Source organism: Drosophila gunungcola, chromosome 3R (assembly GCF_025200985.1).
Source record: "Drosophila gunungcola strain Sukarami chromosome 3R, Dgunungcola_SK_2, whole genome shotgun sequence".
In the NCBI taxonomy this organism is placed as follows: domain Eukaryota; kingdom Metazoa; phylum Arthropoda; class Insecta; order Diptera; family Drosophilidae; genus Drosophila; species Drosophila gunungcola.
The window spans coordinates 29,086,367-29,103,846 of NC_069139.1; the positions used below are offsets into that span (position 1 = coordinate 29,086,367).

The 17,480-nt window shown below is 39.9% G+C and overlaps 2 protein-coding genes and 1 long non-coding RNA gene across 13 annotated transcripts in view; 1 reads left to right on the top strand and 2 right to left on the bottom strand.

Annotated features, from left to right (window-relative positions):
* Window positions 1-17,480, bottom strand: part of LOC128252748 (zinc finger protein zfp-1) — a 37,207-nt gene that overhangs the window by 19,195 nt on the left and 532 nt on the right. For 9 of the 10 annotated variants that reach the window (XM_052980758.1, XM_052980754.1, XM_052980757.1 and 6 more), the window contains exons 2-5: window positions 13,153-13,631; window positions 12,192-12,388; window positions 10,694-12,132; window positions 9,687-9,777 (exon numbers count right to left, since the gene is read on the bottom strand). In XM_052980758.1, the coding sequence (XP_052836718.1) occupies window positions 9,687-9,777; window positions 10,694-12,132; window positions 12,192-12,388; window positions 13,153-13,631 (2,206 nt within the window). Of the gene's footprint in view, window positions 1-9,686; window positions 9,778-10,693; window positions 12,133-12,191; window positions 12,389-13,152; window positions 13,632-17,072; window position 17,480 lie in introns of those variants that run through there. The other variant, XM_052980753.1, reaches the window with a different exon arrangement.
* LOC128252759 (muscle LIM protein Mlp84B) lies at window positions 3,628-8,230 on the bottom strand. 2 transcript variants are annotated; one of them, XM_052980801.1, is made up of 2 exons: window positions 8,073-8,230; window positions 3,628-6,001 (listed from the first exon to the last, which is right to left on the bottom strand). In XM_052980801.1, exon 2 carries the CDS (start codon window positions 5,922-5,924, stop codon window positions 4,437-4,439), a length of 1,488 nt encoding a protein of 495 aa, XP_052836761.1. In that variant the 5' UTR covers window positions 5,925-6,001; window positions 8,073-8,230; the 3' UTR covers window positions 3,628-4,436. The 2 variants fall into 2 exon arrangements, with proteins under 2 accessions (XP_052836761.1, XP_052836762.1); XM_052980802.1 differs by lacking the exon at window positions 8,073-8,230 and adding an exon at window positions 6,961-7,103.
* Window positions 16,152-16,736, top strand: LOC128252775 (uncharacterized). Its single transcript, XR_008267339.1, has 3 exons — window positions 16,152-16,171; window positions 16,231-16,307; window positions 16,473-16,736. It is a non-coding gene; the product is annotated as an uncharacterized LOC128252775 (long non-coding RNA).

A 17,480-nucleotide genomic window follows, 5' to 3' on the forward strand; every position in this document is an offset into this window, starting at 1 on the left:
TATTAAACTATTTTATTTATACCAATTATGTTAAGGCATCGGGATAAGCATTTGACAATACCATATTGACATATATTACTTTGCTAGTTTAGAAGTTAAAGCCGTGCAAAGTTTACATATTTTTAGAGATTTCCCGCTAAATAAGCTAGTCTTTCAAAAAGTCGTATAACAAACTTTTTTTAACGACCTGCCCAACACAAAAAAAAATTATTCAATAATTCTAAAACAAGTCGTTAAAATTTTTGAAACTGACAACGAAACGGCAAAATGTTGTATTTTTTAAATATACCAAAATTATTTTTTGAATAACTTTTGAACGTAGCATCAGATCCAAATTTGGTGTCATTTGACGCGTATTTTGAACAAAATTAAACCGTGTTAAATAGTGTAATATTTTACCAATCGAATATGAAGAACTCCACTTAAAAATATTCTTAGTATGTCACTTTCACCGCCCTTTTTCCTGGAGCAAATAAGTCTTGGTATGCAATCCATATTCATTTAGCGATACCTTTCGATTGGTGTATTACTCGTTACGATCGGACCATCACAGCAGATTTTTAAATCTAGGGCTCAATTTAGTAGTTTCCCAAGCACAACCATATACAAGTACTGTCGTCCATAGTGATAATGACAATAATAATAACTTTTGGAAGTTCTACTGTACTTTTAACAATATTGTTCCCATTGCGGTTCTTAGTTGTCTGTTGGCAGAATTTCTTTGTCATCGTGGCAAGAAATTTGGCTTTCATAATTAACAGACCTTACATGCATTAATTAGTGCAATCCACGGGCTCAGACAGGTGATGCTTTTAAGTCTCGACAGTTGGGGGTCATTCAACCCATAAAACAAACTTAAAAAGAGGGTTTCCCAACATGCAGGAGTGTGTGCAACACTCAAGGAATCAAATGAATTGTGCAAATATTGATCCAGGCAACGTTTTCAACTTTGCACACGCCACTAAGCAAACCCATTTAGTTCGCGCTATTGATCATCAATTTAGCGACAGGAGGGTATGTTCGAGTGTTCCGAAAATCAAATTAAAACAAAAATGTCAACAGCCAAATATTTACTCAAGTGGCAGTTTGGATCACCCAATGCTAACAGGTCCCGAGAGTATAGTATTCAATTTGGTGGTGAGTGGTAGTGAAAATCATACGAAATTCAAGATATTTGGTATTGCCCGGTAAAGATTTAAACTACTTAACTATTTTGTCAGTTATTGGTCTGATATTAAAAGATTTTTAAAATGTTCTAATATATTTAACCTAATTAGTAACTAACTTATTTAAAACACCAACATACCTAGTTCTGACTTCATACTAAAATAAATTTTCACTAGCCGCAAGCTGGTGCATTAAGGGATTTTTATTTTTAATGATAACAATAAATTTCTTATTTACTGATTCATTGTATCCACGTCACAAATGGAACAACAATTAATAATTGTATGGAATGTATGTACATATTTGAAATGTGTTAACTGTACCAGCAGATTAATGTGAAGACATTTGCCAAGTGTAAGCAAAAAAAAAAAAAAAAAAAAAAAAAAAAAAACAATAAGGCGACACGTGTCGCACCCATGAATTTGTCAAATTCATGAAACACGCGACCCGGAGATTCGATAAAAACTCAACGTCCCACCCGCACCCAAATAAGGTGTTGTGGCTCGGGTGACCCGAGAGTTCCAGTGAAAGGAAATTAATTGCCCCAGGAAAACCGTATTTGTCGAAACGAGTTTTATGGCTATTTAGAAGGAACTGCCCAAGTGAAAGGCACATCAAGCGGCTAACTTTCGGAGGCAAGATCGTAAAACAAACCCTCAGCCGTGTAAAGGGTAGTAAAAAAGAAGTTGCAGTAGGGTGTACATAGAGTAGTGCAGCACGTGTATTGTCAGTTTTTACCCCGACTTTTGACAACCACTCATAATTGGCACAGTCAACAGGAACAAAAATGATAAATTATCACCAGGCCATAAGCGGGTAGATTTTTAAACTTTCCACCACTATCCAATGAACCGCAATACTACTGAAAGCCAGCTTGAGGTCCTTCCGTTTCCCGATTTTTGTTGGTTCTCAGACAACCCCCCACGGTTCTATAAGGACAATCGCAACATGGACTTTTCAATCGGCGACTAAAATGAAAAACAGCAGAGAGCCGCGCAAAATGACAGCCTGTGGCCAATTGGTTCCGTTTCGATGCGGTTCCATTCTTACCCCGCGATAATGTGAAATCAATAAGTTGGCCATCAAATGCAGGCTAGTCACGTAATGCAATATATATATCATGTTCATCTGATTGCACATTGTGTCATTACCAGAGCAATCGAATGTGTCACTTCCTGATTTAATCAATCAATCGCCTTTTCTGTAACATCTCAAAGCGGTCGAATGGTAAGTAAACAAACCCCCTGGAAAACCTTACAATAGACACTAGACTTCCGCGAACCAAAACTCAACACAACCACATGTTCTCTATCCGAGTCATAGTCACGTTAAATCTAGCCATACAAATAGTCGCAAACTTAAACAAGGCATAAATCTATTCGCACCATTGAACGGCAGAAATGAAACATTAATAACATACTAGAAAAGCCATATCGAATAAAATGTATCTCCAAGTATATTTAGAGATCATCGGGGCAGTCAGCAAAAAAATCGTAGTGTTGTTGTTCGTCAGTTCGGGCGTTTTTGAAGAGCCGTGTGTCATATGCGAAACAATTTCAAAAACGAATCTCTCGAAAATAGACGCTGACTGTGAAGGTCTATAAATATTCTCGCCAATGCGAAACCAAAACTAACGTAAACACACCTGGCTGAAGGCGTTTTATTTAATATTTATGACTGAAAAAATAACATTAGAACAAAAAATAATTTATTTAGTTTGGCAAACCCCATGGCAACGTATTTTCGTGGTCAACGTCACGGAGCATAATATAAACCTATAGATATTCGCTTGGGATGCCGGGGAATTAATATATATGTATGTAAATGTGAATAATGCTTGCAAGTGGGTGTGGGATGTGTCAAAAAATACCTAAGTGCCCAAAGTGCATTAGGACTAAGTACTTTGCACTTCCCTAGAGTGACTCACTCATTATTCAACATTATCGGCTGGCACGTGTCATTGGTATTATTATAATTTGGCTAAGGATATGTCGACAGTGTCTTTGAGAACAATGGTTCTCTTAAGTTGCTCTCTTGAGTGGGAGTTTTGAGTGGTGTGAAAAGCTTTCGGGTCAGCTGTATGAGGCATTTTGGCATCATATTATATTTAGAAAATCATTTGGATACGGTTATGGAACATTTCAAATGTTTTTCTCGAGAGACCAGCACACACAACCAAAAGAATTTATTCCTGTACGTTCATGTATGCAGGCAACGTTTTGTGCGTATGTTGAGCAATTATTTTTCACGATGTTTGTCGGTCGAACAAGCTATATATAGACCAGATGAGGTGGCTCAATCCGAACCGCATCCCCTGAACCAAACCGAATTGAACTCAACCCAAGCACCCACCCAGCGGTCACTCCAACCAGGTAGCATTCCATCCAACCAAAGGCAGAGATCTCGGGTATGCGCACCCAATTAAATCAATTAAAACTACGAAAAACCATTTCGAAATCGTTTTGTTTTCATGGAACCCACTGGGGCATATATTATTGGATGTTATGTGTGTGCATGTAGAATATGTATGCTGATATATATAAATATTTAATATCTGCCATGGCTCGCATTCGCATCTGAATGCAAGAGATTAGATGGGTAAGAAATCATTCAAATATCATTATAAATAATAGATTTCATAATTGTATCGTAAGAACTAGATCAGCTAAATATACAACATCATATCATATCATATCATATCATTCATCTTTTATATTTGTCGTAAAAGTGTATAAAAATTATCAGTTTGCTCCAAGTATGCTTTTTGGGTATTTCGGTTTGGAGCAAAAGACATACTTGGCTGGTCATCGAAAATAGGTAAGATACAAAAAGTAAAACGACTTTGGCTCGCGGTAGTTGCTTCCTTCGTTCGTGCGCTGACCTTTGACCTTTCTCACTGTGGCTAATGTCGTTTAGTTCGTTAGTCTGACTTCGATGGTTAGTTTCGAGTTGAGTCGTAAGTTTCAGTTTAAGTTTCAGTTTAAGTTTAAGTTTCAGTTTTATGTTTTCAATTTTTTTGTTCATTTATTCTTTTTTTCTTGTTTTCATATTAAACTTATTCTCACATAACCTAAAGAAATATGACTTGCATTTACTGCATCGTTGATCAAAAATCGTTGGAAGCAAAACGAAGACTAAGTTAGCTAGACTCAGGGATGGTTAGTTAAAACAGATATGTGGTTCGTTAGACAGAACGGTTCGGAACGGTTCACAGACATGGATGTGGGTTTCGATTAGGTATTTAGGTATATAGGCATATAAACTCGTCCCTAGAACGTTGTCAAAGCGCCCGCGCCCAGACCGTAGCCCACACCCTTGGGTCCAAAGTTGCGGCCGTAGCAGGCCCGGCAGTAGATGTCGCCGTCGGGGCCGTCGTTCAGATTCGTCGAGTCCAGCGATTTGCGGCAGTCCGAGCAGTAGAAGCACCGCTTGTGCCAGATCCTGGTCTTGCTGATCATCTGCTCGGCGGCGAACACGGCGAAGCCGCAGCGCGGGCATCCGCCGGAGGTCTTTGGTCCGGCCAACGGACGGCCGTCGGGGAACTGGATGGTGCTCTCGCCACTGGTGGACACCAGGGTGGGGGCATGGCCGTAGCCGAAGCCCTTGGGTCCGAACAGTTTGCCGTAGCAGGCGCGGCAGTGGATGTCGCCGTCGGGTCCGTCGCAGGCCAGCACCGAGTCCAATGGCCGATGGCAGTCGGTGCAGTTGTAGCACTTCTTGTGCCACACCTTGCCCTTGGACAGCTGCTGCTCGGCGGCAAACACGGCTCCTCCGCACCGGGGACAGCCCTCGCCATCGCGCGCCTTGATCGACGTGGTGTCCGGGTTGTAGAACGGCCTGTTGGCGCTGATCTGATCCTCGGTCAGGCCATCGGTCTGCAGGAAGCCAGAGCCACAGGCGAAGCCATAGCCATGGGGTCCCCACTTCTTGCCGTAGCAGGTGCGGCAGTAGACGTCCCGATCCGGACCGTCGCTGGCGTTGATCGAGTCCAGCGTCTTGTGGCAATCCTTGCAGTTGAAGCACTTCTTGTGCCACTCCCGGCCCTTGGAGAGCTTCTTCTCGGCCTCGTAGACAACGCCGCCGCAGCGTGGGCAGCCCTCGCCCGGACGGGCCTGGATCTTGTCCACATCGATGGCCGCCCGGATCTGGGGTGCTCCGTCGTCGTGGGCGTAGCAATCGGACTGCAGGGCGCCGCCGCCCTGGCCATAGCCGTAGCCCTTGGGGCCGAACTTCTTGGCATAGCAACCCTTGCAGTAGATGTTCTTGTCCGGCGCCTCGCAGCACAGGATCGAGTCCAGACCCTTTTTGCAGGTGCCGCACTTGAAGCACTCCTTGTGCCAGCTGCGTCCGCGGGCCAGCATCTGTTCGGCGGCGTACACGTAACCGCCGCACCGGGGACAACCCTCGCCCTCCGGGGCACGGGCAATGGCCCGGGGCTCTAGGCGGGCTCCGTTCCTCACCGACGCCACGTCGCCGTTCTCGCGCAGGAACTGTGACCCATTGTCCATGGAGAGGGTGCCGGCACCGGTGCCGAAGCCGTAGCCCTTGGGTCCGTACTTGCGGCCGTGGCACGTCTTGCAGTACAGCTCGCGCTCGTGCTCTGTGCAGTTGGTGGAGTCCAGCGATTTGTTGCACATGCCGCACTTGAAGCAGTTCTTGTGGAATACATAGCCGCCGGCCAGGCGCTCCTCCGCGGCATAGACACTCTTGCCGCAGCGCGGACACTTGGGGGCCTCGATCGGTTGGAAGGAAGGCATTATGTATGTGTTTCGGTGTTTCGCTATCGAAATGATCTACTCGAGTACAATTACTATATACTTATCAAGTTTATTATCTGAAAATGCAGAAAAAGAACACATAGAGTCGATGGCACCGTGGGGGTTGGCGGTTGCTTGGGGGAAACTTCTGAGGTGATGAAAGCGGTGAATGAGGTAAGCACCTGTCATGTTTAAACATTAAATGTTCATACTTTTCGATCTTTCTTGCCTTAATGTATTTACTGGTTGATGATCCCTAAAAAATGTTACAAATCTACAAATCATCAAAGTATCGCGTTGTTTTTTTTAATTTATAAAAGCCTAAAACTTTCAAAAAGCTTTCGAACTTTTTTTCTAATGTAAAACCTTATAAAAATTCCTTAACAGTCTGCGATCTAATTCTATCTTCACTTGGTTGTTTAATTTTTTAAAGGAACATTACCTTTTGTACTTGTAAAAAGTCTTATCTTATTAACGCCGTTTCACAATTGAGATCGAATCCCTTCATGTTTTTTTTTTTCAAATTCAAAATTACGCCCGACAATTTTCTCCTCAATTTTCATTATGTAGATCATCTATCAAGATTCTTATCTGTCAGTCGAGACGTCATAGCTCGTGCCAGAAAATTACCCAACCGGACGTATACGTAATACATATAGAAGATTCTTATGTTAATGATCAAAATAACACAACTAGAAACGATTTTTTTATCACAGAAAACAGAGGAAAACATGAGCAATAAATGTGTATCTATACAGAATATTTTGTTTAAAAATAACGCAGACAGGTAGAAAGATTGGGGAAAGCGCACACAAAAAATTACCGCCACTATGACAGATATATATCGGGCTATACTACAACTGAATCAGCTTGAGGATCGTCCCTGGCCGGTAATCCGGTTATCTAGCGGTTGCGATGGATTAGTCAGGTGCGTTGCAATGCTGGCAGCGTGCAATATCGGTTAGAATCTGGCGATATCTACCCGATGGGGGTATATGGATAGCTGCACCAATATGACGGGTAGAACGGAACCTACAGCGTACTAAAACCACACACGGAAGCGCCGAGTACTGAACTGGAAGATTGCTCAAAGCAAACTAGTCTATATAATTGTGAGTGCACACGGCACACGGCGGACGACTTTTCGCCGCTGCCACTGAGTTTTCCTGCTCAGCTCTGTGTATTGAGAAACTTTAGATGCGGCACCACGGAGCATTTTCCTACGTTTCATTTCAGTTTTCATCTAATATCGCCAGAGAGTGGGATGGAAATATAATGGTATTGGTTGGGTATCTGCGGTTTTTCAACTTATTTTGTGCTGCTTGGTTTGAAAAAGTTTTTCATTTCATATTCTACGCTCGCTTCCTCTTGGCCATTTGTGTTTTTATGTTCCCTTACTTTGGGAAAAATGTGGTGTGAATATTTTTTGCCTGGGGTGGCGCATTGCAGAAGACAAGATCGTAAAGTATGCGGTGCAAACTGGGTTCCTTCATCAAAGAATCAGACACCTGGGAATTTGTTAATATTGCCGACTACATTTAACTAATTGCTTTCACAATACATTTACACTTCTTTATGAGTACTTAAAACCCATAGCTAAAGTTAAACGTTGTGTTTATCTACGATTTGCACGAATTATATAAAGAACCAGTAAGTTATTTTATTTTTGGTTACTGACTTTCGAGTTTTTTTTTCACAGGACTGTGTAGAAAATAGGATTTGCTCGTAGAAATTTGAAAAAAGCTAAGTAATAAAACGTAATATTTTGTTGAATATTCTTTTTAAAGTACATTACTCTTGTAACCACATTAGATCGTTTTCAAATTGACTTTTTTCACGTCCACTGTTCCGCGTTTAAAAAAACTCCTCGCAGACATTTTCATTTATTGAGTCAAAAAGCTGCGGGGCAGTTTTTCCATATACAAAAAACAGAATCTATAAATAATAGTGTGTGGGAAAAATGCTTCCTCTGTGGAGCCACACATTCCTCTCATTTCTGGGTCAAATTATGGTCCACATTACACACGAGTTCTAAAATTATATGGCCGCTTAACTCATTGCACCTTTAACCGATGTTTTTAGCAAGTTTGATTGTATAGTATGTTTATGATTGAAGTTTTTGTGTTTGGTTCAAAGACAGATATTTACTTTTCGTTCGTAATAATAAGAGTCGCAGAAGAAATATCCTTAATTTTAGTTTAGCTTCGATTAACAACGATTTTCGACTGACCGCGCTGAAAATTTGTCAAGCGCTTTGAGTCTTTGTCTGCACACGGCACGAAGGCGACGAAATCGCCAGAGACAAACGATAGGGATGACTATATGGACGGCATAGCACCAACAATAAATATATTAGCGACCCGAGCAACAAACAGAACAAAAAACAAAATATCTGCTCTCACGTATATGCACAGGCATATATACAAAATTTGCTTTAATAAATTTTATAGATTTATATTTTCTAGCAGAATATTCCAGGTGGAGGTGCTCATGACAAGGCGAAAAAGAATTGATGTTGCTGTTTCATTGGATCGACAACATGGTTCAACTGTCTTGTTCAAAGTCACAGCCTGTCTGTCTGTCGGTCCATCAGCACTTCAACAACATCAATAAATTAACATGCGCATTTGCATTTAATTAAAATTCGATAATATTTTACCATGCATTTTTGGTTCAAAAGAAAATTAATGGGGCATAGGTACATTATTGGGCATCAATCACATCTGAAAAATAGAAATAGACATCACGAGTCATCAGCCCGACCAAAGAATACCCTTGCAAGGGCACTTGAGTACTTTCTAAGAACCAGAAATGTTGTTTTAAGCTCAGTTGAGCTCGTATCAGGTTAAATAAGTCCAGGAACAGACTACTTTAAGTTAACAATTATACTTAAAAAGTCAATTTTAATCTTTTGATAGAATAAATGCAAAAATAGCCCTGATATATGAATAAACTATTTAAACCTTACATTGTTCAAAAGCCTGCCCTTTGCAAACTATACTTAATTTACTGATTATACTTAGCTTTCCATGAACAAAATTAAAATTTTCTCAGCGGTGCCATATTAGTGCACCTTGATGCAAATTACTCGATTTAATCAATTAGTTTCCCGATGGGCAATATATATTGCATTTTTTTACCAAATCATTAGCATCCTATTTTTAAACAAAAGTCCTTAAACAAAGTAGTAACTATTCACACAAACAAAAAATAAAAGTATTGCTTTAAAGACATATATATGTTTTTTATTTTGTTGTATAAAAATTAACAACCGTACATGTTAAAGGGTAGCATTGAAAAAAATCGGAATTCTTTTAAAATTGTGTGTAACACCTTTTGTATAATTATCGCGCACCTTGCGCTTTCGACAGAATTTCTTTAAACATTTTTACATGCATGTGTGATTGCATTTTCCTTTTATAAATATGAACAAAAAATTGGCAAGGCGTCTGCGTTTAAAACTTTTGACGAGTGAAACGAATATAGTTGTACTAAAAGTACAGAATTTTCTCTGTCCCGCTCTTTAGGCTAGATCAGAAAACAACAACAAGTGTAAAAGATAATGGGCACCATCAATAAAACGGCAACATTGTATGTAAAATTTTGAGGAAAATAACTCAAGAGATTCCAAAGGCCCCTCAAGAGCCCAAAAAGCTCTTCAAAAACTTGACCACCCTTTTAGCAAGGTACTCAAATTGTTTTTTCAGTATATTGTAGTTATTATAATATTTTAAAAGATACAAAATGTATAATAAAACTTACCCTCTTGGAGCTCTTCTCGATTTCCTTCTCAAAGTCTGTTAGCGGTGTCAGTGCTACATGTACATCTTTTATATCGTATCTGGATATCAAGCTGGAAATGCAAATGAAAATTTGATTAGAAAAATTGTCTATAGAAAATGTAAGAAGAAAAGGTCTCCTACGCGCTTAGTTTTTTCAAATTTTTACAATTGACGAATTGCTTTTTTTTTATTAAGTATCACATAACATTTCTAGGACCTATTTGGTACTGCCAATTTAAAAAGAGTAATTGGCCAATTCAGCTTTTGGTTGAAACTTCAAATAATATTCATTTACTGTTTTTAATATCTACTGAATTGTAGTGAAAATGTTTACTAACTGTGTATGCATGTAAAAATTATATACGAAATAGAAAATAATCAAGTACTTCAGTGTATGTGTATTTTGTATTTTTAAATGTATAAAGTACACGATGTTTTATACTTTGAATGTTCAAAACACAAAGTTCTTTACTTGTGTTTGTTTTGAAAATAAAATTCTACACATTTCGTATTAAACATGTTTAGCACAGGTGAAATAGTATACTGTGTGTGTAATGCTTAAAACAAATTTACTGATTTACATAGCAAGTTAGCGGTGGGTAATAATGATATTAATTCATTTAAAAGAACAATCCTGAGCTCCTAACTCTTAGTAGGCCTTAGAAATACGGTTTTTAATAATCAAGGAAATGTACTTTCTTAACCTTGTCATTTTGCCGTCACATTTAAGTTATTAAATTCACTGAATAATATTACTTTTTGATCTTTAAAAACTAAATTTTAATTTACAAGAACTAAAAAGTATTTTTAATTAGTAATTGAGGAAATAATGGGTATAAAAAATACTAGTTATGTTTTAAAATTCTTTATCGCATTCCCATTTTTTCTTCCTTTGAAATCAGTCGTAATTGACTTTGTTAAACTATTAAACGTTTAAGTTTAAGGTGAAGTGTAAAAGACCTTTTCTTCGCCATTCTCGTTTCCCACCTATTATTATCGTCCAGAGCAGAACTAGCGACGGAAACGGCACTGCTGGACTTGGCAGAGTCTGCCTTCCGTTTTTTCGATGCGGAACTCGACGAGCTGCCCGAGGAGATGTTCGTTGATGTGGGATTGCTGGCCGCCGATGTCGAGGAGCCTCCCTTACCGGTGCTCAGATTTGTGGCCGCACTGGAGGATACGCCACCTATGCCCGAAGCCAACGTTCCGGACAGACTGCTTGCTGACGATCCAGCGCCTGCAGAGTTGTCCCTTTCTGTATTTGAGTTGTTACCGAATCCGGAGGAATCGTTCAGAGCTGAGCTTGAGGAGGTGCTTCCTGATCTTAACTCCGATCCAAAACCGGAACTACTGGTGCTGAGATGTGGATTGGTCAGATTGCTGGCGGATTGCTGCTTTCCGGCCGCGCTTACACATCCTGCTCCATTTGTGCTAAAATTATGGGCATGATTCGAGTGCTCATTGCTGGTGGAGGCATTCGAGTTGGTTCCACTAGCAGCTGAACTGCTAACAAGGGTCCCGGACCCTCCCAATCCACTGCCAGCCGTTGAGGTGGACGAAGTGGGCTGTGTGCTGATACTGCTGGTTGTACTTGTGCTGCTTGTGGCACTTGGTATTTGGATGGAGTCTTTGCTTTTCGAAAGCTTCGATGAGGATTTCTCTCGTGACGACGTTGAATTGGAAGATGTTGATGAGGCTGATGAATTCGAGAAGCTATTGTTCGCTGAACTGCTAGCGTTATCTTTCCCGTCCTTATCCTTACTAGAGGTGGATTTGCTTAAGCTTTTGCTATGCTTATCCTTGTAGCTGCTGCCACTACTGCTCGAGCTGCTGGCCGATGATTTTGTGGTGGCTGCTGCTGCCGATAATTGACTGGCCGCCGACTGAGTTACGCCACCACTGGAGGCTGGTAAATTTCCTGCGCTAGAGCTTCCACTAGACACGCTTCCAGCACTGCTGCCGCCTGGCAGGTTATTGCCTAAATTACTGCTAATATTGCTGGTGTTACTACTGCCTGGTAGTAAACTGCCCCCGGCTGGCATACTGCTGGCACTGCCAGAGTGCGCAGAACTTGAGGACGGGTTGGCCGCCACTCCCGTCGAGGATGATGAGCTGCTGCTACTGCTGCTCGACGATTTACCGGAAGCATTGCTCTTGCGCTGCTTGGAGGAAGAGGAGACGCCACTTATACTGCCGCTTCCCCCGGAGATTCCCCCACTGGCGCTGGCATTCAAAGCACTACTGCTGCCCCCGCCTCCGCCTCCGCCACTAACACTGGTGCTCGTGATCTTAATGCTCGTGGCCGAGGTCGCCGCGGAGTTCATGGTGGAATCGATCTCCTTCTCGGGCGACGAACATGAATCGGAAGAGGTGTCATGTTGAATGGGTTTATATGGCGGTATGGTTTTGACGTTGCCGCCCTTTTTCTGCAAAGTATCAAGAATTTGAACGGAAAAATCATGAATGCTATCCCTCACATACGCACCAGTTTGCTGTAATGGTGCTGGCAGTAGCCGCAGTACTTCACATTATCTAGATAGTTGCCAGCCTCCTCGCAAAGCAAGCCTAGGCTCTGGGCGCAGGTAACGTGGAACTGCTGCTTGCAGTTCGATTTGTTGCACTGCATACAGGCGCCGACATTGGCTCGATTTGGTTTGCCAATCTCCTGGCAAATGTAGCAAGCTGAAAAAAATTGCAATGCAGGTTACAATGGGCCGGTGGAATAACAAATAAAATATATATTTTTTTAGGACCCTTATTAGCTGAGTAGATAAAATCAGTCATATTATCTAACAGACATGACATCTGGTTTGCCATTCCATGTTTATATCCGTTTCTCCTTAAAAAGTATGTAACAAGGTAGAAGGATGAGTTTCCGGTTCTTTGATGAATGTATATTCTTAATCAGGATCACTATCCGAATCAGTCTGTCTGTCTGAACAGTCCGTCCGTATCAACGTCGAGATCTAAGCAACTATAAAAGCCAATGACTTAGGATATAACATGCACGCACATTGTAAAGCCCAAGTAATGACACTCTGAGACATGGTAAAGTCCAGTTCTTTCTATTGACTCAATCAAAATGTTTACTATTAGCATAAATGTAAAATATTAGATACTTGAAAAATCAGAGATCTGCTCAATCTAAGATTGTAGTGAGTGTTGTTTTCATTGAAATTGTTCAAATTATTTTTACATAAGTTAAAATGTATTTTAATACCCCAGCAGAGGAAATTATATTATTACAGTCAAACTAAACCAAATTTCGTGTTATAAAATTAAATCAAAATTTACTTGCAAAAAACTCTATATATTTAGTCAATAGACGTAATGGCAACTTTACTATATATTATGAAAATTCGTTCGAATGTATTTGATTATGGTACTTTTTTTGGTCAATTTCTATTAGTCAGCAGCTTTTTGGCAACTACAAAAGGGGCACTTACTCTTTGAGTACCGCTCCGGCGGGATTAAGGACAATATGATTGGCTCCATGGTGGTCACATTCCCGAATCGCACTTCTGGGATGTAAAGCGCGCAGACGACATGCGCCCAGCCACTGTTATCGGTCTTCTTGAGGGCTCCATCCCGCGAGGGACACAGTTCGCAACGCACACGCGAGGTTCGCTCCTGGGACTCGCACTTTCGGCAGTACCAGGGCCCGGTAGGCACCGTCACAATGCCGTAGCACGCCTGGTGCACTGCCACGGTACAGTTTTGGCCGTCACAGTATACGAGCGGGTTCTCCGGCCACCCCCGCTCGTCCGAACAAACGCAACAGCCGCCCACCATCTCCTTCATATCGTCCAACTTAAACTTTTTAATCTTGACCAGTTTCTTGTTCAAGCTTGTGGAGTGAATGGTGTCGTCTTTGCTGGAGTCTAGCTCCAGTTTTACATTGAAAGAAGATGGAATTTTGTTAGAGCTGAAAATATAAAAGAAGCTTAAATTAGAAGGCATTTTACATTCAAAAATATTATAAAGCTTATACTCTAAATTCTATTCGAATTTTTTGTAAAAAAAATAAAAAGCTAAATCAAATCATTTAATGATTTCAATTGACAAAATGTATTCAATAGACTAGGAGGTTTAAGTTAAAAAGTAATATTTATTTGTATTATGGATAGTTTTTAATTGTGAAATTTAATGACAATTTTTCAATTTTTTTTAAAATTAAAAGTAACATTCTTTTTTTATTTTGTTTATACATTTTCTTTTTGTGTACTTTAATGTTATATATAAAAATATACTGTTCACTGGTTTACAAATTTAAATCCACAAAATCCTTTTTGTTTTGTTTTTTCTGGTATAGAAAGAAACCCATAGTCGTTATAAAGATTGGTTAGTTATTAGAAGCTTGAGCTCGAAAAATTAAAAAAATTGTTAAAGTGTAAATAAATAAAAGTTGAAACACTTTTTTTTAAAACAGAAAAGAAAGCAAAAATCGATAAGCCGAAGCTTATATACTCTTGCAGCTATATATGTAAATGTTTAAAAACAGTAAGGCTATGATAATTTTCAGCTGAATTATTTTTTCCAATTGTCCGATTTTAATAAAATTAAAAGCTCAATTCTCAAATAACAAACCATTACTAAATAATTCTTTAATTGTGAAAACAGCAAAGATATATTATATTTTAATTTATATTCCGATTGTTGCAATGGAAGCTAAATGATATAGTATACCGATTTAAATAAAATTTAAACCGTAATTCTGATATATGATATAGTCGTTCGATCTGGCTCGATCCTACCTTTATACTACCTGCAAAAGAAATACAACTTTTGGAAAAGTTTAATGCTTTAAAACTGAAAGACTAGTATGCCTAGAAACGGGCAGAAGGACATCACTAGATCGACTATCCTAGCGATGCTGGTTGAGAACATATATACTTGATACGGTCGGAAATGTCCCTTCACTGCGCTACAAAATTTTTACTGAAATTAGAATACCCTCTGCAAGGGTATACAAATAGTACCAAACAAAAAAAAATGTCCCTTTCCGAATCAGAGAGTCCATCTGGACCGGAAACTCAAACTTTCATATCTGCAGATTTTATTATTATTTTAGCTTTTTTGTGTAAACTTACAATGCTCACTCAAAACAATGATATAATAAATTGACCTCTTTTTAATTTGGCATATTCGATTCAATACTTCAAGCGGTAGTATTTATTTTTAAATATACTTTTTAAGACCGTACGCCGACTTTTAAAATTGCTTGGCCAAATATTCTGTTTGAAAAAATTTCGCTCTGGGCTAAACCCTTTTGTTTTTTGTTTGTTTACATATTCTTAGCATATGGGCTCTATATAGGCTAAGGTCAAGTCTACTGAGCAGCAGCAGCAAGTCGGTGGAGGCCGACACGAACAGTATTAAACCGCAGTCGGCACACACACTGACAAGTTTCGCCGTGCAAATTACTCGTACAAAGAAGTGCGAGCATGTTATGGTTACGAGTACCGACCTCTGCCCTAGGGAAGACGGGGAGATATGGATTTTTTCTATATGTAAGCGAAGTCTTTTGTTAAAATTGTTAATTCACTATTTGGGTATTTCGTATTTCACCCATCCAATCGGTTGTGAAGCTCGTGTTCCCATGAAGTCACCATCCGCCATTCACCATCCAAAGACAAGGCGTCAACAGTCACTGTGGCGTGAGCAGAATTATTTGATTTTGGTTGTCTTTCAAACTATCTTAAAAATACTTTTCCTTGCTTTTAATACATAGAATCAAATGCTAAGGAATAATGGTAAAAAATTTTATCTGAACGTTTAAATATTTTGGCTATTTTCTGGAGGAGACTCGTATTGGACAAAGTCAGCTATTTTTAAATCGATGCCTTTGAAAGTCATTAAAATTTAATTTAATGAACCAATGCCAATTCGATTATATGAAAGACTTGGTAGGTATCGACTTCCATTTGAGCTGTGGGTCAAAAAGTTGGACGATATACAAGGAAAAACAGTAATTTTGGGAACATCCACATGGAATTAATGAACCCATTAAAGGGCAACACCAGTGAATAAATTATAAGCTGAGGACAAACTTTGCTCGTGTTACTTGTACTTAGTTTTGCGTTTTTATCTTCTTTATTGGCGGGAAAATTCCATATTGTGTTATTATATTATTTTTTTTAGGTTTGTTTACTTCTCGTAAGCGAATCAGCTGTTTTTGCAACAGCGTTTGAATTGTTCTGTGTGAATGCTTTAAGCAGCTGGGTGCGGTATTACGGACCATCATAGCATCATCATAGATCATAGAAAATTAAAGACATTCCGGCTGCCGCGGTTGCCCTTAACTTCGATATCGATAACAAACTCTCGTTAATGAAATAATGCACATGATGAGTAGTCGATCTTGACGATCTTGAAGTTTCTCGTTATCGATAATAAGCAGCTATCAATACAGGTGTCAATTGGCAAGGTCATTCGCACTCGCTTACTCACATTAACAAGCGCCTGGTCTGTCTTATGAAATATTACTTAATTGTGCACTTGTATTTTCAATTTGTATTTCCCAGCGAGAGAGAGCGAGATAGGCCATGGGCTCCATCGCAAAACATTTACACTCGCACACACACAACCTTTCAATGTCAAGGTAATTTCGCCGCTGTTTATCAAACCAAGCAAATTTTATTTCGATCCATTTAAATAAAGAAATAAAGTTGGCTCTAAGCATAAACAGTGATGCCACCATATATTGATATAATGTTTATAACAGCTATAAAAACCACAAAAAATTCTTGTTACGTTCACAAATCAGGCGACGCACACAAACACTCACAAGCGGCGTTCCATGGGCTGGTTCATTGAACTTGAATAATGGGCTACCAAAAATAAAACAGGAAAGTGCAGCCCTGCTCCGCCTTCAATTGGAGGCCAATTTGCTACCACTGTGCGAGTGAGAGCAAATATGTGGGTCGCGGCATCTGCTGAGATTTCACAGCCACAACAATAATAATAATAATAACGGCATGCGGGTGTTGTTTCTGTTCCATTCATGCATGCGCATCTATGTGCGTGATGGAGGGGGAGAGTGTACCGTTATTGGGTCAGCGTGTTGCCAACTGCCGAAAAACGTAGCCAGCGTGTTGCCAACTGCGCGATAGCTGGAGTGCTCTTAACTTAACGGTGTAAAAGCACACACACTGGAGCACATGAAACGAGGCCGCTCTGCACGTTGCTTTTGTAATGAAGAGCAATGCACTTTCGACACAAAACACACACATACACACTCAGACGGAACAGATACATACACTCGCACGCGGGGAGATGCTTCATGTACATATTTACTCCAAATGCCGGAAAAGGTGGCGCGTTTTTGGGGGGTGGAATGCGGGTGGGTTTATACATATACATATACCCCATTTAGTACATCCTTCAGGGGAGTTTTTGGGGACTGGAGGGTGGTTTCTCCCAGTTTTCGCAATTCGACTCTTAAAGCGCTGGTTAAATTTCCATAAAATTGTGTGTATACACCCGTGGCTTGAATTTATTGATTTTTATAAGCAATTGCTTTAATTTCACTGGCCAGCAGGGCTTTAAAACGTCATCAGCAGTTCGCAACCAAATAAAAAAACTAGTTTCGCGGCGAGGAAAAATGAGCGCGGTCAAAGTGGTCAAGCAACGCACAACAAAAACAGAAAATATCTCTTTTTTCAGGGAGCGGTCCACCGAAAACTTGAAATTCTTTCGACTTTCTTGTTATTTTCACGCAGCGGTTTCTTATTGGCCGCTAGGCACCCTCACAGAATATTGATTTTTCGAAGTT